At 39.6% G+C, this 24,560-nt stretch overlaps 1 protein-coding gene across 1 annotated transcript; it reads right to left on the minus strand.

Annotated features, from left to right (window-relative positions):
• Nucleotides 1-3,310: 3,310 nt before the first annotated feature.
• Nucleotides 3,311-21,574, minus strand: slc2a15b (solute carrier family 2 member 15b). The gene is made up of 12 exons (XM_069665407.1): nucleotides 21,419-21,574; nucleotides 19,797-19,895; nucleotides 16,061-16,221; nucleotides 15,803-15,927; nucleotides 15,213-15,358; nucleotides 13,868-14,000; nucleotides 13,192-13,379; nucleotides 10,574-10,684; nucleotides 8,952-9,053; nucleotides 7,029-7,104; nucleotides 5,679-5,806; nucleotides 3,311-4,338 (listed from the first exon to the last, which is right to left on the minus strand). The coding sequence occupies exons 1-12, from the start codon at nucleotides 21,461-21,463 to the stop codon at nucleotides 4,120-4,122; spliced, it is 1,533 nt and encodes a 510-aa protein (XP_069521508.1). The 5' UTR covers nucleotides 21,464-21,574; the 3' UTR covers nucleotides 3,311-4,119.
• Between the last annotated feature and the right edge of the window lie 2,986 nt (nucleotides 21,575-24,560).

Consider the following 24,560-nt stretch of genomic DNA (forward strand, 5'->3'; position numbering starts at 1 on the left):
CTCGCCCTCCTCTTCCTCCCTCCCTCCCCCCTCAAGCCTTAATTGGGAGTCAGGGAGAGCAGTGGAAATCGCATTAACGCGGGCCCTGCCTGGGTGTGCCATCCATCTTCTTTTTTATTACGCCGCGCCGGGGCTGCCTGGGCTCTGCCGTTCGATTTGTCACCGGCCTCGTTCGCTGATAACAGGCATTTGTCATCGCCTTGCCTCCCTGTTAATGTTATCATCTCCTCCCTGACAGCCGCCCTCCGCCGGGGAGCGCCGGCGACAAAGCACATCCGTCAAGCGAATATTTCCACGGCTAAGGGGACCGCACACTGCAATAAGCCACATTAAAGCACTTATGAAGGGTGCAGGCCGAGTGTATGTGTGTGCGTGTGTGTGTATCTGTGTGAATACGCACCGGTGCCAGGATGATGCGCACTGGAGTGTGCGCTGCGTGCGCATAGACATCCGCGTACGCGCGCGCTCAGGAGCGTGTAGTGCGCTTGTCAGTGCCGTAAAAGAGGCGAGGTGGGGGCCGACAGGGAGAGGAAGAGGTAATTTGTTGCAATTAATTACGCAGTGAGTGTGGCTTTGTTGTGTGGGAGAGCATTTTATCTGTTGGAATGCTTCCTTCGCCAGGCTGTGATGCTATTTGTTTGATTTATGGCTTCTGCCTGCCCGAGGCGGAGTGAGCCTGCGCGTGAGTGTGTTTTCACACGTGCACAATCCTGTGGCATTATCCACAGAAATATACTGTAGTCTCAGTGACAAGGAGCCCTTTGTTTGGTGGTGACGTTACATATGAACAGCTCTGTTTGTCCTCTCAGGACTGAAACTCTGCTGTCCATTTTTCATTCAGCAGCAAATCAACAGCTCCAAAGGCTGACTCTCAATCACCCACCCTGCCTCACCTTTCCCCCCTCCTCTCTGTGACACGAAGCCATGTCTGAGCATGCTGTGACACCAAAACCAAAAACAATATGATAAGCTGGTGTTTCTCACACTGGCCTACTGGACCTTCTTCTCTCTTCTCTGTGAGATCAGCACAAGCAGGGACGTGACAACATTTATCCATTCTGCCTCAGTTGGGGTTTGCAGGGCCCTCGTGCAGGGGCTGACAGATGGATCAACCAGCCTAAAGGCAGAGGGAAGTGATGTGAGAGAGAGGAGTGCCACTTTCCATCCTTCAACATACTGTATGACTCCAAATCTGCAGATGACGTCACATGGTAAAGTGGCAAATTTGCAACCCTGGCAGGCAGAGGACTTCAGGCAGGATGAAGGCAGATCCACCCACTCAGAGAAAGCTGTATTTCTTTCATTCTTCCTACTTTGATCACGTTACACAGTTTGAGTCAAGAGATGGTCATAGTTAAAGCTTTGGTGACACATTAACTCCAAAATGTCTAATTTACAACACTGTAGCCACTAACTGAGTATGTAGTCTTTTTTCCTGGGGGCAAGGGACAGAACACAATATGTTAAATACACTGTATCAAATATTAACATTTGATATGCTGGCATATTGCATGGTTGTTGTTTGTTACAACACTGAAAGACATTCAAAGATGTTTCATTCTTCTGAGAGGAAAAGATCATAAGTTGTCTTTTGTACAGTTTACAGCCTCAGATGAGTCCTTAAAAGAATTAACAAACACTTCTGATATGTTTGTCGCCATCTAAAAAGTCCATTTGAACATAGTTCTAGCCAATGGCTTTATTAGGTATGCATTTAAATATCTATATATTGTTATATTAATCATTTGTTATTTATATTGTTTATTTACTTTTTCCTGCAAATATAATACGTTTCAAGCCTGACACTTAGACACTTCCAACCAATGAACTGTTTGACCTTTGACCTACTACAAAAAGAGCAGCTGTAATGTAACCCAATATTAAAACCTGCAATAACTGACTTCTTAACCACCTGGGGGCAGCGATACAAGGTGTTGACACAACACAGACAGCGGCTAAACTTTCAAGTTAAGATGATAAACTTACATAAACAGTTGCTCACACATTCAGCAGTTAGGAAGCAGCTTTATTGTTCATTTGGAGTCATTATAAAATACTGACTCTTTTTTTTGCTCTTTTGGTCTCCACTGTGACCTGACCTTAGCTGCTAAGTGCTCTACAATATTCACCAGGCAGCCTTACTGTGTCTGTCTGAAGTTTGGTGTTGGGCAGTCTTTTTAGAGCGTTTTACTAAAAATGTTACAATAGAAGACGTGAGAAGAGACCTGAAACAGTGAAGTTGCAGCACAGCTGAACAATGAGCTGAAACTCTACGTAAAGCAGCAGATTAAAGTGATACACCTTCCCAACCCTTTCACATTATCAGGTTGTTTTCACACCGTCATTATAAAGACATTGATTATTAAAACATTTATGACTGCTGACAAGATGAATTGTGTAAAATATCCCATTGACATTAACAAGCACCAATCATGGCTTATTAGATAAACCCATCAACAGAAACGTTTTTTGATTAAATTACATCATAACTGGATTATTACCAAATTGAAATGAACTGTACACATTTTTTTCCACAACTAGTTGTTCATATTAATGCCTTATAACTAAGAATTAACTTACTAGTAGATATAGAGAAACAATTCCAACATAAAGCAAGTTTGCTCAGTTGTCATGAAATTGTAGATGCTAAAATGTTCATCTTTTAAAGCAGCTTAAGGGATCTTGTTCATATAACAGCCAATATTTTCATAACAGGCCTGGGCAAACTCAGTCTGCTGATAAAGATCATGTAACGTGAATAAAAGATCAGATCAGCTTCTAAATAGACCTGCAAAGGAGTTTTTTTCCCATAACTGTTGTTAAGGTCAAAAGCTGACTTTGAACCTTCCATGTGAAGCTTTCATTAACCATTAATAAAGATATTAGTTACAACTGAAAAAACATGTATACAACAAAGGACGGCTTATTGGTGCCTTCAAGCCTTAAGTTGAAGTTTCAGTCTTTACGTTTAGAGTCAGGCTTGCAAGCGTCATCTCCCATTTCTTTTATGTCAGCGTGGGAATCATTTTGGTTGATGTTCTGTCAGCCAAACTTTTTCTTGATTTCATGATGTTTATGTGCTTGTGCTAAAATGGCCTATTAAAGACATTTCTCTTTATTGTCATTTTCTCTGTAGACAATAATTTGAGCTCACACCGCTAAATGAATGAGAAGTAAATATTGTCTGAATAGAAACTACAGTGGAAGCACAGAGGAGCTGCTCCGTATACAGAGTGGGGTCAAGACAGTTGTATAACAAAGACAGAAGAGAGTTCATCATGTTCAAATATCTGTATATTTTAAACAGCCTTCATCGTCATCATCGTCTCCACCGAGTATCATACAAAGAGGTCTTTAAAACATTCCGTTATAAAAGCACTGGGCAAAGTGGTACAGTTATCTGATGTGATATATTGATATATAAAATCTCTTTAACAAGCTTCACACACATATGCACAGACGTATGAAATGACGACTACAGTAGCCATCGATGTCCAGCTCTCTCACATGAAAAGAGACAAATAACAATCTAAGAGAGAGCAAACACAAACACAAGCTCAAGTTCTTGGTCAGGACATTCAACATGAGCTGAACTGTAAATGTACAGGAAGAGTAAATATTGTTCTGAGTGACACATCGGGATAGACTGGTGTCTGAGAGGTGTTACTGCTGTGTCTCTACATATTCACTCTGTGGGCAAAGACAGGATTTAACACCAACTACAAACAATAAAGTGATCATGGGATGTGTTTACACAAACTGAAGCTAATCGGTGATTAAAAACTTTTTAGAAAACAAACTCAGCTCCCATAAAAATGCTGTAAGATGGAGAGAAATGGATTCAAATATCTCTGATGGTTGATTTGAAACGCATGACTGCGAATCTCACGCATGACTTCTGTCTCAAATATTGTACAGGAGCTACACTTGTTCTGTGGTTAAAGTGTTAAAACAGGAATGTAGAAAGTGACCCCCGTCGGATAAGATGCATTGGTATTTGTGGTTTTCACATGAAGCACCAGATCTCCCAAAGTTCCACCTTTGATCTCTGTTTCAGCTACTGCGGTCACTGCACACCAACACGGTTCAACGTCATATCCATGTATGTCGCCTCCTCGGTCATTTTTCTTCCAGGGTTCCGTAGCCGTTCATCATCGCCAGTTTCAGGTGACCATTGGAAGTCAACTCTGACTTCAGGACGTCATTCTTGGTAGCAAACATTTGACTGATCTCCATAAAGGTTTTGTTTTTGGTCTCCGGGATAATGAAGATGGTGTAGACGGCCACTCCAAGGCAGATCGCCGAGAAGATCAGGTAACAGTAAGGACCTGTAGCGTTCTGTGGTGGGAGGACACAGTGTGTTACGCTGGATATAAGAATACAAATGTGTGATCGAAGAAAACAAGGCTGTTTCTACTATTTTACAAGGTGAAAATTGTCCAAGGTAAACAAAAGAAAGATTTGGAGCGATCTAAGTTCAGATGTTTCTACCTCAAAACAACTACAGCTGCTTTTACAAGCTGCCTGTTAGAAAAACCACACAATATGTAATTTACTTATTTTTAAATGTCATAGTTAGATGACATTTTAAGTAGTGTGGGATCATGGGTTGTCTTCATTGTTAAACAACCAGCACCGTAAATAAAAATGTCTAATGTCTCAGGTAGATATCAGGTTCACAGACTAGGTCATATTTTAAAGGTGAACTCGTGACTTTTTTAATTCACTTTTTTTTTTCACATGATGGCCTTTTTTCCAAGTATATAGCTACAAGTAATGTTAGCTAATGTAAACTGTTTCTCTGTGTTTGACCACTATCAGAAACACAGGGTCTAATTTGAGTACACAAATCAACAAAATACAAAGCATAAGTGTGGTCCTTTGTTTAGAAATGTTACATATTACACCTTAAAATCAATCAGTTAGCTTCTTTTTTAGGCTAGCTAAGGCAGCAGAAACAAGATGTAACTCATAGCAGAGTTTTTGTGGCATTAGCGTTAGCATACAGTTGCTATTTCTGGACATCCAGTAAATACTCAGCAACACTAGCATTGTTTTGAGTTGTGTAAAAATTGCTATCAACTTCTTCATTGAGGTTCGCATAAAGATTGCTAAGGACGGGATGTTTAGCCTAGCTTAGCACAAAGACTGGAGTCAGGGGGAAACTGCTAGAATAGCTCCCGAAGCTGATCTGGCTACACTTTTCTTTGACATTAAGGACCACATGATGTTAGAGAAAGCACGTTTTTAACACCTATGGACATGCTGGTTTACACTCCTCTTAACTTTACTTTACTAGGACAATGTGTAAAGTGATGTTGTAAACCATCACAGCTACGTCACCTTTTCAGTACATCATTTTCTTGGTATTTGGAGGGTCGCCTCTAAGCAAACAAAACTAGACAGCCAACATCATAAATATCGTGTGTATGACCAAGCAAGTGGAGACACCACAGATCCTGGAAGATATCAGGATGAACTTGACTCTCAGTGCAAACTAAACTAAAGACCCACAATACACAAAACCTTTACCAGACAATGAACCTGACTATTCTTTAGAAGATCTTTTCGATCTTTTGCACCCATTTTGGTTGTTTCTGTGTAAGTATTATAACAATTGCTCATATCAGTGACACACAACGTAATATAACTTTGGTGTAACAGAAGTTTGCTCTGACCTCTAAGAAAGGAAAGACGAAGCCGATGGTGAAGTTGGACAACCAGTTGAGGCAGCCGGCCACAGTGTAGGCAGCCGGTCTGTGAGACTGCTTAAAGAGCTCTGCAGTGATCAGGAAGGGCACACCAGCTGCACAGAAAAGACAAAAAACACACGACAAAGACGAAAAAGACATGTTTTAAACACAGCAACCTTCTCCTTTATTCAGTCATGGTTTGCTCCACATTTGTTTCGTCCATTGGTTTGATCTAACTAGGCATCCTATCAATCTGTCATAAACAAATCACGTTTAAACACTCAGTGCAGCTGTAACAATCTATGGGGTGTTATGAAATTAACACCAGCCTCTTCATTCATCAATTACTTTATCAATAATCCCACTCAGGACTATTCTTTGGCAGTCATTCAAAATGAACACAAGCACCAGTGTTATTATATTACTCTACTTTTTTCTTCCAGTACTTCATTAGGTATTCATTATTACTCAAGGATTGTATGTTGTGTTGTTTTTTTTAGTTTTTCCAAGTTGACGAACTTCCTCTTCTCTTGTCAGATTTTTTAATGCAGGATTTGTGCATTAATTCATTAGTTTGATACGCAGAATGTGTGAGATGTCGTCCGAGCGTTAAAGCTATAATTCTTCATTGTTAGAAGTGAAAGCTATGAGGGAGAAATATGCATTAATATGCTCCAGTGATGAGCTTTCCAAATGATGTCCTCATTATCTGTGCATGATAATTGCATAGAGGAAGGTTTAATATCGTCAAAGCAATAACTAAGGCATCATTTGTCAACATCTGTGGTATGTATGCGGTGGGAGGGAGGGGGTCATTGTGCATGCAAGGTTTCGTCTGAAGGAAACCGTATTCATCCCGGCTAGCTTATGAACAATGAGCCATTAAAAGTCTAATTGCAGCAGCAGAAATCCTCGCCGTATAGATTCTGTTGGCTTGACGAATGGCGCTATGTAAACCACATTCATTCTAATTCATCATCCTCGCAGGTCCACTCAACGCCGCTCCTAAAGTTGTAAACTATTGCCTCTTAATTCACTTCACTCATCCAGTGTACAAATGGCTGCGGGAATGGATGTAGTGTGGCAGTTATGATTTCCTAATTTACAAGACTAATGAAATACAATATCTCTTCACAGTGAGGAGGAGCAGGGAGGGAGTGCTGCGGCTGTCTGGGCTTGGTGCCTGCTATTGTGCGAGATTCCAGCAGGGAGCAGTGTTATCTTGCACACAGGGCAGCACTACTCCAGAACAGTATGTATGGACTGGAAATGTTTACTATAAGTTTAAAAAGAGAGGTTTCAGGTGGGTGCATAGATAATAGATCTACTTCTTACCTGGACCTATGCAGAAGCCTGCAATAATCCCAACCACACAGCCCACACTGATGTAGTGCATGACGGCCAGCTGCGCCTGTGATTGGTCAAACACAAGTCATGAGTGTGAAGTCATGAGTTATCATCAACAGGAAACAATTTGAACACTGTTTCATTATTATTCATTTGACTGTATTCTATCATTATGAAAATATGTAACTTATGAGGAGCATGATGTGTACCATGAGGGGCTCCAGACATGTAATTCATTATTATTTATTACTTTGTGCTGTTTTTTATCTACAAGAAAATGGGGGTTTTACAGACTCAGTTTACTGATGTATATAACTTTTTTTACTATAAATGTGGCTTTTTTGTAATTCTACTCTTAAAATATACAGTTGAAAACAATAATATGAAAACAGAAACTTGTTTTGCTTGCTGTAATCATTCCTTCTGTTTATCTTGGCCATAAGAGACCCCAACCTGATTTCAGCATATGTCAAGTCAAAGTTCATTATAGCCCAATATCACAAAGCATGCCTCAAAGGGCTGTACAAATCATAAAAACATTAGCACACATAGCAGTAAAAACTGCATAATAAACAAGCACAATACATAAAGATGTGTTTTTAGTTTACGTTTAAATGAGTCGACTGAGCTCGCCTCTCAAATTTGGGTAGGAAGACGATTCCACAGGAGGGGGGCTCGGTATGAGAAAGCCCTACCACCTACTGATGTTTTGTTTCTTTTTGGAATTATAAGGAGACCAGATCGTAAAGCCCTGGCAGGTATATAAGGAGTGATTAGAGGTGATAAGTATGATGGTGCAAGTCTGAAATATTTTGTAAGTTAACAGTAAAATCTTGAAGTCAGACCTAGCATGTACAGGGAGCTAGTGTAATGAAATAAGGACCCGGGTTATAAGATCAAATGTTCTGGTTTTGGTGAGTATCCTTGCAGCAGTATTTTGAAGAAGCTGTAATTTGCTCGTAGCTGATTTTGGATTTTTATATGAGATAAAAGCTTGAATAAGTGTTTCAGCATCAGCCATGGAGAGAATGGGACGGATCTTGGAAATGTTTCTGCAGTCTTTGTGATACTGTTGATATGTTCTTCAAATGAGATTTGGATCACATAGGACCGCGAGATTTCTAATAAAGGAACTTTGTGAAACTGTTGAGCCAGCTTTGTTCAGAGTGAGATCACAGAAATTTGTTCCAATCTGCTTCAAACCAATAATTATCATTGCAGTTTTCTCTGCACTTAGAAGGAAGTTGGATGACATCCATTTTTTGTTTTCTGATATGCATACTTCAAGTTTCACTGGCTGGTGACATAAGTAATTGGGGACAAATTCTACTGTTCTCCTTCCCAGCAAAGAGTATCTAGAGTTTATCTAAGGCCAATATTAGGATTAATATTATATAATATTTAAACCGTTTGAATAAGACAAGCCAAATGGATATCTTCCAATGTTTCAGCCTCTTAAGTTCTTGTTGTGAACATTCGTACAGTGTAGCTTTACAAAGAAACACTGTCCATGGAAACCAAAAGAGGAATTTGCTACTAAAAAGAGATTAAATTGTTTAAGTTATGCAAAAACGTTGTGCAACTCTGGTAGCTTAATCCTTATTAACATTAATCCTTATTAATATCATTACATTTTGTAGTCTGTGAATTTTACCCAATCACATCGGCATGTAACAGAGAGCAGATTACAACAAGCACAGGCTGTTTCAATGTTCATACATTGAACTTTCTATTCCAACATTTTATGCCACAAATATTTAATTAAATATAAAGGGAGGAAATCAACCACAAGTTTTAACAACTTTGTAGTTCATGTGAATTTATCATGTAAAGGTAGTAATGGTCTTAACTCAACAATCTGCAAGTTAATGTAATATTTGTAAAGGAGCAGGGCATCAGATGATTCTGTACCTGGTAGAGGATGGACACTGTGATTCCAGCACAGCAGAGTCCCATGAAGAGGAAGCCACCAATCATCAGAGGCCTTCTGCCAAGACGCTCAATAGTAAAACACTGCAAAACAGACAAAGAGGAGGAAAGAGCTATTAAGATCGCAACATAAGACATCAAGAAGACAGAAACAGCCCACTTTGTTTCATATCATCATTTATTTTAGTCCGTTTACTGGTGTAACCCGGACAATACATGGAGTATTCTGTGTTTTTTTTCTATGCAACACATAAACCTGGGAAACAGCCTTAAGCCGCGCCCTAACAGTACACAACTCAATAGGAACACACATACAGAACAATAAAAGTGGGCAATGATTGACTGAATGGCTTCAAAACAATCAGCTTAATAGAAAGTACCTGATCACCAATGACGACATGTCTGGTCCATTTAGTTTAAAAGGGTTCAACATTTGGTGCCCCAAACTGAGAAAGACACCAGTCCGAAGGGGACTGAGATAAAAGATGTGAATATGTGCATGAATATTTTTATTGTTTGTGCTAAGTGCATGGCTTGTTTATCTCAAAATTATTATAACTCAATTCAGGGACAAACTATTGAGTCTATAAAATGTAAAAATGACACTTTTCAGTGACAGGTTCCTGAGCAAAAACACATTGAGTGTTTTTGTGATATTTTGTGTCACCAACAGTCAAAAAGTCCATAAATGAGATACATCTATATAACACAAAACAGTAAAGCTCATTCTCACACGGCAAAGCTGCCTTCAATAAATCATCACTTAAAGTGGTAATCTCGAAGAGCTCAGTTTTTTTTTTTCTTTGGCAGCACATACGGCGATAAACGATAATACGCGAGCACACTTCCTAAACAGTGTCGCATGTGTGACGTCCACTTTTGGCTCTGGTTGTAACTCTTGATTTTCCTCCCTAACGGTTGCTTTCCTTTTTAGACTGTTTGCCTTCATCTGAGCGTCAAATTTGTTTCTTTTTCTTTGGATTTCAGTTATTTTGAAGTTGTATCTGTAGTCATCGATCTTTTCTTTCTGTTCAGCCATAGTAGATTACTGTTTACTCACAACACTTGCAGAGAGCGGAAAAGCAGCCGCTTAGCTCCGCCTACCCCCTCTGTCAGACCAACCACTGCTGGGTGATGGAAAACGCGTAACTAACTGGGCGCAGCTTGTGATTTTTTTTTGCGAATAACGCCACAGACACCCAGTCTGTAATAATACTATATACTGCAGATGCAAAGGCTTTCATCAGTGGGCCATAGACTCAATCACCATTGTGTTACCTCTGCGATAGATAGTGAACTTACAGACATTTATTTAAATTAAAACCTTCGAGATTATTACTTTAAATTCTGCCAAAGAAGCACTAACTAACTCTTTCGAGTTATGATGTGTAAAATGTGTTAAACAAAATGTGTTAAACAAAACACCACAACCAAAAGGTATTCAAGTTTGAATGATATGAAATGGACAAGGCAGTAATCTCAACCTCTTAATTGAATCCACAAATGAATTGGTTGTTTAAGCTCTATTAAATAAGTGTCATATAACTGATATACTGTAATGTAATGTCATCTTTGTGTTTTTAAAGTGTGATATGTCGACTCACCCCCAGCGTCCCAGAGATGACCTCGATGGCTCCAGTTCCCACTGTGGTGTACTGAATATGAGGTTCTGGGATTCCCGCGTTCTTAAAGATTTCATTGGTGTAGAACCAAATCTGAAATTGACATGGACATGAAGTTTTATTAGTATGATGAATATGTTGAAACACACACAGACACACACCCACACACAGATAGATGCCTAAAAACTCAAAATGAGTCTTTTTTTCTTCATGAAGAGCCAAAAAGTGGCTCTGCATATTTCGTGTTTGCACGTGATTCATCACAGCGATCATTATCATCACGCCAACTATCACTCATGCATTTGAGATACAGCGTTTCATCAGCGTGGACTTCTGACAAGAGCTCCCCTTGAAATTAATTTGTGTGTTCTCATTAATCACACTTTGCTGATGCAACATCCATCATTGATGAGGTGTGGACAAGATGGTAATTGGTGTGGTAAAATGCTGTCTTGTTGATTTAGTAACCATACTTATACTATTTCATCACCATTGCAGCACTGAAGTTTACACACACACACGCCTACAAAGCAGAAACCAAAGTACATGAATAAGTTCAAGTGAGCAGTAATATTGCTTTTGAGCCTTTGAATTGTCTTTAACAACAATGTACAATGTACAAACAACGTAGAACAATAAGATTAAACGATTAAATATTTTTTATTTACTACAAACAAAACCAATAAAAAACAATGAGTGTAAATAGTCAATCTTGATTTTCCATCCATCATATTCTAGATAATCTGGTTAAGCCGAGCAGGCCTGGCACATTTCCCTTTAAGACTTCCTTCCATTCTTTCAGCGCCATCCCAGGATGCTCCTGGACCAGCTGACTGATGTCCCTCTGGTGCATCTGGGTGCACAACAAGGTCCTCTCCCACTTACACAGCCAGAGGGGAGCACCTTAAGGGACTCTGTGCACCTGTCTGAATCGACTAATCTGAATCCTCTCAACTCTAAGGTCCTTCCTTCCTTGATCATTTAGCTCATCACCCTGTTTGGGTGTTGAGGTCAGTTCTTTATTCCAACCATCACCCAGGTGGTGACTTTAAGACTGGTCTTTATAACAGGGCTCTTGTTTTTTTGTTGCTGTTGTTTTAGCAGAATCTATGTTAACTAGCTGTTCAAATCACAAGTCTCCACCCCACTTGCATCACCACACCTGACCAAGCCACTCCCCCAACATTATAAAGCCTGCCGTCAGACCTGTCACTCCCTTTCACACCAAGCCAAGAAGAACACAAGAACCGCCATGTGAGTTGCAAATGGACTTTTTTTGGGTTAGTTCTTGGTTTGTTTTATGCTTAGTTTAATAGATTACCTTTGTACTCACCTTGTTTACTGAAGACGGACACACCAAAGAGGATGCATTAATGATGTGCATTTAATAAACCAAATTCAGAAGCTACCTTAAGATTATTATTTGATTAACATGATTAAGGTCTGTTATATTTCGTTTTGTCATTTTTTGTAACCGCATTAAACCGTTCAAACTGTACAGGATCCAGTGTTTGAATGTGCCCACAACATCCGATGCTTTCTGAATCAACAACAGCAATATCAAGCAATAACGGCATAGCTTTTTCACTTGCAGCTGGTGCCACCAATATTTACATTCACATGTCAACAGCCCCACTTTCCCTAGCTTCCTATTTTGCACCTTCAATTAACCAAACATCTGAAGCCAGGGAGAGGTCTAAGACCTTGATGATCCCAACTCTCATCAGGTCACATTCCAACACAGATTTCTTTGGTTTGTAACTAAGTCCATTAGAGACCAAAAGGGCATCATCATCTGCAAAAGGGCAGAGATACCAGTCTACATTCACTACACTTCACTGTTGTCACGCAAAACTATCTTTAAAAAGAAGATATGGGACCAAGTGCAGTGAGCTTCACTTCAACAAACTTGTCAACCGAGCCCTAAAATTTCTCAGTACCTTCTTCTAGCTGCTGCTTTATAACGTGAATGCCCTGACAGCTGTAGTAGCAACTCAATGAGTGATGGATGGGCACATCCATCGTTCAAGATAGTGCTCTCTGTCAAGTTGTTCCAGTGTTTTTTGCAGACATAATTTTATGTTAGACTTTATGCCAAAGATGTAATTTGTCAAAATGTAATTAATTAAATAAGTAAATCTAGCATTTTGTGTCACAGATTTATTACACTCAGTGTGAGGACACAGATTCCTGTGGATGTTTGAAGCCTTCCAGTGTTCCTGTCTGAAACAGCTGGAGCAGTGGGACTCAGTAGTACCATTCCTCAGCAGGGGTACATCCCACTATGTGAGCTTGCATACATTGAGCTTCCATCCACATGCTGCGCTGATGTGTTTGATTTGTGTGTGGTTGGAAGGACCCTCTTCTGTGCGGTAACACTAACAGAAAAGACCAGGAGATAATGAGGCGTGGTCCTGTTGCCCCCTGCTTAGTCACTCAGTGCTGCATGTGGGGCTGTGATGTATGGACAGGAGGAGGTGCAGATGGGTGGAGCACAGCTGGGCACTACATTAATGTGAGCTCACAGTCTCATAATAATTGTACAGTCTTTACACATCCATACAAACAAATAGAAAACACACAATGCTTTTCACACTCACAGCATCAATGCCGGACAGCTGCATGCCGACGTTGACCACACAAATGGTGATGACCTGCCAGCGAACACAGCGGTCCATGAGCAGCTCGCGGACAGTGACGGTCTGGATGGAGGACAGGGAGCGCTGTTCCTCCTGCATCTCCTCAACCTCGGCCTGGATGTTTCCTTTGGTACGGAACCACTTCAGGGCTAAAGGACAGCAAGAAAAGCTTAACTACAAACTTAAGAAGAAACTGAATATTTTATCACAAAACTAATGTTTATCACCATAATACACAGATCAAACAACATGTATTCAATGAATCTGCAGCCCACAACCCAAAGTGTATTATCTGACACATGATCAATTTAAAACATTTTCTTTCACTTGACTCTTTGACCAGAATGGCACAACTTTCATGAAGTCAGTTGCTTATTTAATGTGACAAATGACTATTTTCAAATATTTAGTTTAAAATGGATTAAAAAGATGTACAGTAAGTCAACTTTATGCAGCACAACTTCGACTATTTTAACAGTTACAAAGACAGGCTTTTATGTCAGTCTTTGCATGATGTTAAGAGAGAAAAACAAAAACTAGTGTACAGTTTATAAAGATGATCTATTTCTTTACTCCAACTCATCAAACATGCAAAACAACTTTAGGAGAGCAGATACTGAAGAGCCGACCGTCTAACCTGCGATGGTGGCGTGAACATTTCCCTTCTCTATCAACAGGTACCGAGGACTCTCTGGAAACCATGGCAACAGCATCAGCTGGACCATGGTAGGAAACACGATCAGGGAGAGGAGCAGAGGCCAGTGCTCCTCCTGCGAGGGAAGAAAGAACAAGACACCTTATTAAAACCTTACTGAATGCAACAATCAGCAGCTTAAACTAATCATTACAATAAACAAACTGTTTGGAGGATGTAATAAGGGGAAGGGAAGAAAATAATTTATGCAAGTCTTTCTGCATCATGTCTCTGTGCAGCTGTTCCATACATCAGCAACCCCCTTTGTACTGTATCAGGCAGAGCTGGGAAGATGAAAAGAAAATCAACTCATCCAGATCTACCTGATGCAGAAGAAACTAGAAGTCTACTCAGTAGAATACAGATCCCATCAGGTGTGTTTGGGGGCATGTGGATAAATGGTAAATGGACTGTTCTTATATAGCGCTTTTTTTAGTCTTTGCGACCACTCAAAGCTGCTTCTACACTACAAATCACATTCACCCATTCACACACACATTCATACACTGATGGCAGAGGCTGCTACTTAAAGTGCCCAACTGTCATCACATTCATACACGTTGACTATGCCACTGGGAACAATTTTGGGTTCAGCGCCTTGCCACTTGCCAGGACACTTCGACACGTCGACATGTAGCCTGAGGGAGCTTAAAGACGACCTTCCGATTGAAAGACGACCACAGCCGCCCCAACAGGGTATAGTGGATAGTGATCAGGGAGTGAAGGTCAGGCTGTGTGTCCAGCATGTATGCATGATAGTAGTGGCATGAAGAAGAGATAAATATGCAGAAAAAATAATCAAGAATCAAAATTTTTGCCATCTTTGCCTTTATATGATAGGAAAGCAGAAGAGGTCGGCTGTGTAGTCTTCCAATTGGTGGCTCAGCAGTTCAATCCCCAGCCCCTGCAGTCCACATGTCAAAGTGTCCTTGGACAGGACACAGTGTCATAAATTGCTCTTGAAGGCATGGATCATCAGTGTATGAGTGTTAGTGTAAAAGGGTGAATGTGGCATGTAGTGTGAAGCGCTTAAGTGATGTAAGAATGTGCCATAGTTTGTAAAAATAACACAGGTGTACAAAAAATTGTTTCTAGGTCAGATCTGAAGAAAAAAAATCAGAGAGAACTACAACTGAACAGATTAGGGAGGAAACTGTTCACGCTTGCACTGGAGCAGCATCAGTCCAGAGAGAGTGTGATTTATAAAGCAGGAAGGAACATCACTGTAACCTATCCACCCACATGACAGTAGACTGGTGTAGCGTTTGGTGGTTATGATTGCTAGTACCTTTCCCAACAGTTCCTGGAGTCCCAGGACCTGAGCGCCAAAGACTCCAAGACAGATGTGAATGCTGGGAACAAGACCTAGGAAGCCTCGCAGATTCTTGGGGGCGATCTCACCGAGGTACATCGGTACCACACTGAGAGAGATACCTGGTGGGAAAAGTATCATGCAAAGATAAGCATAACTTTAATGCAAGTTTCATTTTCATTGAACACAATAAAAGAAGTAAAGTTTCTTCATGAGTCAATATGTTGCAATTGGTTCATTGTTTAGTGTCTTAGTATAAGCAGCTTAATATTAAGTTGTGACATAATGAATGAAAATCCACTGAAGATCAGCAGTAAGAGTCTAAATAAAAACATAAGAAGCTCTTTCAAAATAACAAGTGTTTTTCTGCAAATCACCAAAGCACATGATTCAGCTCTGCATAAAGAGCAACAGCAGACAAAACATGCAGCATCTTATTTTCACTTCTTAATGTGCTATTGTAACTTTGCATGTAGCTGCAAATACATTTCACCATTTGGTTTAAAATAGTTTCTAGTTTTGTTGACATTGTAATTTATTTAGTTTCAGGAAACATGCGGGCGCACCTGAGTGTACTCCTGTGATGAAGCGTCCCAAAATGACCATCCCAGGCATCCTGCAGCCTCTGCTGAAGCCCATGAGAGCTGCTCCTATGAACACCAGCACAGTGGCTCTCACCAGCGTCCCTTTCCTGTGTGGACACACAGTGACCCGTCTTTACTCAACTTCCTCAAACAATAAGATGTTGGAGGTAACACAACCCAACGGCAACTTATATCATGCGTTATAAACTCAAAAATCCTCTCACACACACACACACTGACCTTCCATAACTGGTAACAAGTTTGCCCACCATCAGGGCCCCGGTCATCCCACCAATAGCGAAGATGGACACGGTGAGGGAGTACAGGACAGTTAGGACCTCCTCATCCGGAGTCCAGTCGTAACTTTCCACCAGGGTCTCATTGTAGAAGTCTTTGATGTACTGGAGGAGAAAGGAGTGAACTTAACATGATTATATATTCCCAGGCTGCACAGGGGTTAGCACTGTCGCCTCACAAATAGAAGGTTCCTGGTGCGAATCCCAGTTTGGACGAAGTGGGCCTTTCTGTGTGGAGTTTGCATGTTCTTCCCATGCATGCTTTGGTTACCTGCAGGTACTTCCTCCCACAGTGCTCATTAGGTTAATTGGGGAATCTAAAGCTGCCAGTAGGTGTGAGTGGGAGCGTGAAGGGTTGTCTGTCTCTATGTATCAGCCCTGTGATTGACCTGTGCCCTGTCCAGGGTGTAACCCTCCTCTTGCCCAATGACAGCTGGGTGAGAGGCGGGGTAACAGGATAAGCGGTATAGACAATGGATGGATGGATATAGTATTGCCCAGCAGTAAAAACAATCAATACATTTATTATAACACACAAAGAAAAATGGAATTACAAGATATTGTGCCCTTTTTCCAAATATGCTATTTAGCTTTTCCATAAATGTTTTTATGGAGACAAAAATGCCCTAGAGTATGCGATATCCTGGATATTTAAGAACACAATACTTAGAGAGAACAGATCCTGTACGAACACTCAGACAGACCTAAAGCATGAAAATAGAGGCCTGAAATTGGATTAAATGATTAACTACTACCCACAGCAAAAACACATCTAAATCTCAACTATTTCCACAGCGTTGGGTGGACAGTCGGCTGCATGGGGAATAAATTAAAGAGATGATTCCCTAAGCAGGGAAGACAGCCATATTCATGTGATTTTACTTACTTTTATAGAAGACAGGAAGTTCATTGAGCCCCAAAAGACAACGTTAACGTAAAGCCAATTATAACCTGTATGCTGGATGAAATGACAGTTGTTATTTCTATGGTGCGACCATATTAATGTAAGGGCCAACAACATCACCCAGAGTTCATCCAGGTTTATCTGCCACAGAGAAGAATCCAATGAGTTAAAGGAATTGGGGGGTATTAAAGCAAAAAGTGAAAAGAGTTTTAATAACTTAAATTCTACAAAGAACTTCTTGGTACAAGTTGGACGTACACTGTTCATCTCAGCACGTGTTGGGAACTGCATGAATTGAACTGTCGAGGTAAACGTGTATAATCCTTACTTGGCAAAGCTTGGTGCTGGTTAAGCGAGAATAATTGAGGTAACCAGCTCAAAAAGAATTATTTGTAACAAATATTCTTCTGTTGAAGAGGGAAGGCCTTCACACATCCTGCAGGCAGTTGTGGATTACAGATGGTAATAATCCGACACTGATCTTACCTTTCATGGCCCTATTGCCAGATATTGCTTCCGGTTATTAAGATGGGTCACCTGGTTGAAGCAAATTCAGCAAAACACACACAAAAGAGGTTTCAGAGAGATGTAAGTGGGTGCACCTCCTGTGGGGACAGTGAAACTTGAACAAACTTTACACTAGAATTCAGCGACATAGGGAGCAAGTACCCTGAATATCTGAATTAGTATCAATATAAACCGTATTAAGTGGATCAGATATCATCTACACTTAAACAGTCCTCATTAAAAACTGTATTTCTGCCAGCAGTTATTATTGTGCCACTTGAACTGCAACCACACAGCAGGAGTTGTTTTCAGTTTTGCTCTATTCTTTTATTGCAATGACTTAATGTTACTACATAAAATTGTAACTTCCACTTATAGTTTAGTAATGTGTAGTTATAATCTCATGGTACTTAAAACATAAACTATCCTAATCGGTTCCATGCAGTGAAGTAGAGATATTGATATAGTTATTTTATCAAAATTGGAAAGAAAGGCAATTTTATGCACCCCTGGACTGCCAGTTTATCTGCCCCTATCTACGAGGGCATATCGTGAGTAGTCCAAATAAAAGTAACTGGAAACCTCAAAAAGTGCCTCTTCACTAGCACAACCCTGCACCTTATGAAATGTTCCTGCATAAAAATAAAGTTTGAGTGACGGTCTATGATGATTTCATAGATTGAAAATATACATTGTAGTTTTAATACTCAAAACACTTCATCACTCCTCATTTACCATGACCATCTGCCTAATAGTTGAGGAAGTCTTTGATAACGTTATCTGAATAGGAGACATTGGAACCCGGTCACTGGTTCTACTGGTGTCCTATAAAATCCTCCTGAACCATTTCCTCTGAACTCATAGCCAGCTAACCTTCCCCCACACCTAAAATCTGATTTAGAGCACACTTGAGTAACTCATGTCAGATGACACACAGCAGCTAACAGTGCATCCTACAAAAGGCACTGAAGTCACATGGGCCATGGTTAAAGGATTCACCTCACTACATCAGTAGCCATTTGGAAAATGTCACTAGCAATTGAAGATACAACACTGTTCAAAACTGTTCTATAGTCTTAATAAATTAGGTGGCCAGACTCCAAATAAATGATAATAATAAATTATAATAAAATTAACCGCCAACTTGTCGAGTCATTGCATATTTAAAGCTATAGTTTCAGACAGCTAGTCGGCTAGCTTAGCTTAGCGACTCAGGGGGAAAGAGCTAGCTTGGCTGTTTACAAGATTATTGTAGCATTTAATTCCCCATAAAGCTACAAATAGTTATTTCTATATTTCTCTGGGTGTATACATTGAGTAAATTAGATATAACATGTTAATTAGAGTGCTTAAGCTATGCTAGTAAGTGTATACGACTTTAAGCTAGCTGTTTTCCACTGCTCCAGTCTAAGCTTAACTAAGCTGAATGTTTCCTGACTGTAGCTCTTTACCCACAGACATGACTGTATTTATCTTTGTATCTAACTATTGGAAAAGAAAGTGAATGAGCAATTTTCTTATTTTAGACCTACAATTTAAAATTATTTCTGTAGGTGCTTTACGTTATTAGTACCAAAAAGACCTTCTTGCTTACAGCAATCCATGCAAACGTGTGCCCCACAACAGATGTATGGACAGTGACATGAAAGGGCTGACAAAATCAGCAACAATTAGAAAAAGTTGAAATTTCTATTTACTGAGGAAAGACAGTAGAAGAGAAAGGAGGATATAATAAATCACTCAATATGTTCATGGTGGGTCCAAAGCAGCAGGTGCAGTTCTCTACATGTAACTGCCTTCAATGACTACAGTAAAAAGTTAAAGGAACACTACACTGATGAGATGTAGCACTTTAGCTAACATGCTACTATGTGGGGCAGTCCATGGCCAAACAGGAATGGTCCACAGCTTAGTCACTGCACCGCTGCAAATCAATCACTGAAGGAATTCAATTGAGCACATGATGGATAAAAACTGTAGATCATTGATGACATGGTGAGGCACATAGCAGCCTCTGTATTTGATACACAAACTCACATGACTTCACATGACAATGAAATATAATCAGACCTTTACTATTTCCATAAACATCTCAAAATCACCCTCTTTCAACCCAGATTGAGAGAGCCTCTTTCATTCATTCTGGAAATAGGGATTTTGGGAAAAACAGGAAAGCTATTTTAATTCTCTGGTTAATGAAGAAAACAGACGATAATGAGGATTATCAGGGTTATAATGCTAATGTTTGTGAACTGGAATAGTCACAAACCTGTGCTGGAGAGTTGACGACTGCCAAATTGTAGCCATAGAGCATGGAGCTTCCAAACGAGGACAGGAAAGCCACCGCCAGCAGTGACTTTGTGAGATGCTGAAGAACAGAGTGAAGGGAGAAAATCAATCAGATAGCACCAAAAACTACACAAGAAAATGTCCATATGCCTTAAATCAATACACAGATATTAGCATCAACACAACTTAAGTATTACCTTTAAATTGCAATATTTTTTAAAAACAGTTGTTAACTTTGACAAGGACACTGGAGTGTACCATAAAAGGTGTGGAAAGATATGGGAAGTGTATACATTAACCTTAACCTTGTCAAATACAGTAAGAAGCTTTAAAGTTTGAAGATAGTTAATGTATCAGGTCTCTTTGGTTGTCTCTCTGTAAAAAATCAGAACATTTAAAATTCACTTGGAAATGTAAATAAGCGTTGCTGAAACCATAATCAAAACTCATGGACTAGTTCAAAATTTGAGTAAATATTTCAACTTAAGAGGACAGAAAAGAGATGCACCAATTATGTATTGTGTATTTCACAGCATTTTGAGTGTATATGTTGCAAACAACTCTGTGATCTGTGGATTTGGCAGCAAAGCTGAACAGTCAGTAAGCGGCACGTGACCGAATCTGAAGAAGGCCTGTCCACTGTACCACAAACGCATTTGGCGTCGGATTAGGCACTTTGAGTGAGCTGAAAAAATCTACCCCCGTCTACAGATTTAGTGATGCAAAATAACTTGTGTTTCAGTTTAAGAAACACTTTCTAAATGAATTATAGAGGGCAAATGAGGCATTTAGGTATTACAACGAAATAAGAGTAAAATGAATGCCCATATCTGTGCATGGAGAAAACTTGTAGCCTTAAAAATGACCACATTCTAACCCCACACATTACAACCCATTATCATCATCTGAGTAACACATATGAGCGAGCCAAATGCGGCCACTAATGTGCCGGATGTTGGCTGATTAGTACACAAAGAGGAGGAGCCCTCTGGTCTGGTCGAGTAGTAACAGCACAGAGGCCTTAAAGAAACGCAATTTAATCTGTAATAGCCTGCTGGAAACAGTTAGACGACTACTTGTAAAGGAGGCTAATGGTGGACAATGCTGCCCAGTCTGCATTCAACTAAACTTCATTATCAGACGTAGAGCTCTTCACATGTTGCATCACTTTGGTGAAAGTTTTTGGAATCTATGTTTGACACTTTTATGTGTTTCTTCAGGGTATTTTTTGATATATTTCTGGGCATGACTTTTATGAATGTATGAAAAGCTGATTAGGATTTATACTAAAGCTGTAGTGAAATCTCCTTGTAACATTGCACCACGAGGTTCACAAACTTTTCCACGCAGCATCTTGTATAAATCATGATCGTGAACTAAATGATATATATTTTACATGATAGGTAGCTTATTCAGTAGCCTAACAATACTGTGTGTATTGACAGCATTGAGGGGAATGAGGTCACTGCTGATTTAAGATCATTCCAAAGCTATGACTAAAAGTGCTCAGTGAAGGTTTGCTAGTGAGATAATATCAAACAGAAACTAAATGTAGAGAGTTGAATGAACATTTAAATCATAAAGTCTTAAATTAACACTCACCGTGCCGAACTTTGCATCGTTTTCCGCTAACAGTTCCTCCGCCATTTAGGTCATGAAAAATTACTCCCAGTGTGTGCTCTACTCGTTTGAGATGAAAAACAATTCACCTGCACAACTTTTCCTCACAGCTCAATTCACTCGGCATCTATTTGTAGTTTTCAGCCATGTACGTGCTGCGGGGAGGAGACTTGTTGTGTTAATGGATGGAATTAACAAGCTCGTCAAACTCCCAGCTCCAATCAACGGAGCGTATCACTGCGGTCAAGCCAGCCGTGGTTTCCGTTTCCTTGTTCAAATCAGCCGCACCTTTTTTCCCAGTGCGCAAATGATCTAACGTTTACGGTAATCGTAATGAAACCGCTCTGAAGAGCTGCTGGTAGTGAATTTGGGGCAGACTGCGGTCTCATGATCAGACCCATAGACATATATACACGTCTATGATCAGACCCATGAAACATACGATACTTTTACAGTAATTATTCCCGGTAATAAACTGAAGGTATCACGAAGGTATCCTTCCGGATTTCAAAGTAAAGGACGACGTGAGAAGAATAAGGATACCTCACCCAACTTTGATGTAGAATAAAAACCTTATTTTCCATAAGTAGTCCACGATACATATACTACTGAATTTAGTACTTCTTAGACTATTTGCATGCATAATATGAAGTACTTTTACTGAGTACTTTTCGAGTAATCCTGTGTCAAAATCCTTAACAGAGACCAAGAGTAAGGATACTTCACCCAAATTTGATGTGGAATAAAAACCTTATTTTCCATAAGTAGTCCACGATTCATATACTGCTGAATTTAGTACTTCCTAGACTATTTGCATGCATAATATGAAGTACTTTTACTGAGTACTTTTCGAGAAATACTTTGTCAAAATCCTTAACAGAGAACAAGAATAAGGATACTTCACCCAACTTTGATGTGGAATAAAAACCTTATTTTCCATAAGTAGTCCACGATGCATATACTGCTGAATTTAGTACTTCCTAGACTATTTGCATGCATAATATGGAGTACTTTTACTGAGTACTTTTCGAGAAATACTTTGTCAAAATCCTTAACAGAGAGCTAGAATAAGGATTTTTCGCCTAACTTTGATGTGGAAGAAAAACCTTATTTTCCATAAGTAGTCCAAGATTCATATACTGCTGAACTAGCTGGCAGAGCAGGACGAGGGCAAGACGGTGTGGCTGAACTTAGTACTTCCTAGACTACATACCTAGCTTCTGTAAAAGAGCACTGAAATATGTATCCAAACAAATAGCTTGTGTTACATTTTTAAACCAAACTACTATTACCTTGACAACTCCTCCATCATCATGGCTACCATAATAGCTAATAAAACCTACACCTGGACACTTATTGTGGATCATCAAAATACCTATTACATGTACCTCTTACCGTTACACAATAATAATAACCATAATAATAATAATAATAATAATAATAATACACTTTATTAAATTTTTATAATTAATTAATCAATTAATTACTATTTCAAATTAATAATAGGCCTGCATTCAACCGACTGCGAGTTTTGTAATTACGCCAGAAAGCGCATGAATTACTATCTCATGCGCGAGATAGTAAGTCGCGCGCAAGTTAAAAAAACAAAACATCCATGTCACCGCCAGGGCCCCGTACCCTATTTTAGGTGTGCCACACGGGCTTTCCTGCCATTTTGTCATTGACATAAATCTTCTCCACCATTACGTTTTTTTTGGTTGTTGTTTTTGTCTCTATCTTTTTTTTTTCTTTTTTTCTCTCGGTGATACCGGTTGGTTGTCTTACACGATCAATCATCAAATGTATGCCAATGAACCCGCCTCTTCACCCCTCTGGCAGACATTTCGAGGTTCTGATCGAGCGCACTTGAGCTTTGACGACAAGGGAAGTTTGCGTTCATTAGTTCGCATTTTTAAAGGTTATATTAACTGTTCAATTAAGAATTCTCGATGACCCATCATCAAGGGTAGGTATACCTGCTTTTTACTTCCAAAGTTAGGGAAAATTTTAGTGAATTAGTGAATGTCATTGATATGCCTAGGCCTTCCTATCATTGGTGTTGTTATATGCTATAACTTCTATACATTTAAATTGTCTGTATACATAGAAAATGAATGGTCCAATATACTATATGTTTTTTAAATAGGCCCTACATGTTAAAAGGCTAGGGCTAGGTATAGGTGCTAAGTTAGGGCGCATCCTTCGGCTCCTCCTTCATGGCGGCTGCCTACATCAACCACAAACAGTTAAAGTTATTAATCTAAATGGTTTAAGAAACGTGTAAGCATAGTTTGGGTTAGGATCTGGTGAAATATCCAAATTCATGGGCTCTGCGTGGTATTTGTACACGTACCGCTGACCTGCAGATACGGTTCTATTAGGAGTCCTGAAGATTGCGCCCATTAATCATTAACATGTATGGCGACTCCAGATTATAGCGTGAGCGTCAGCACCGATTAACTCACAACTCATTAACTCATAAGCATTAGCCTGTAATAACTTAATAATTTATGGTTATTTTGCTATAGCATGGATTCAGTGTAGACCTGTGTAGTGTAGACCTATATTGCTAATACGACAGCATTCATTAACTAATTCGCTATCTACCTTTTCAACAGTACTCTTCATTTTTTACATCATGTTATGTATCATTTCTGTAACTTCTATTCATAACTTTCTTTACAGATTGTTTTCTTTCTCAACATTTGGGAGGGTAAGTGTTAATGATATTTGCAAATGTATTGATTGCTTAAACAAATAAAAATAAAAACATAACATTTGCATTTTCTTCCTTCGCTTGAAAAGTCCAGACAATTGTTGATAAGTGCAACAGAAATTCTGTCATGCATCAAGAGGCTTCAGGGCAAGACAGATGTTACACTCAACACAGAAAGTGCTTATCCAGAGGGAAGTTTCTGGGGCATTGTCTGCAAGGACTTATGAATCCCCAATGTCCAAAGTAATAGGACGAGAATCAAAAATGCCTACTTTCAACATCAGCAGGTAATCATGAAAGATTTTTTTCCATTGTTATTCCACAAAGTAGAATTTTCTTGCTTTTGGATTATACTTCTGTGGTATCTTATTTTTGTATATCATCTATAAATTTAATAAACACGTGATT

This window comes from Semicossyphus pulcher, unplaced genomic scaffold, assembly GCF_022749685.1.
Source record: "Semicossyphus pulcher isolate SPU_LCO1_2020_fin unplaced genomic scaffold, fSemPul1.0.p SCAF_17, whole genome shotgun sequence".
Classification (NCBI taxonomy): domain Eukaryota; kingdom Metazoa; phylum Chordata; class Actinopteri; order Labriformes; family Labridae; genus Semicossyphus; species Semicossyphus pulcher.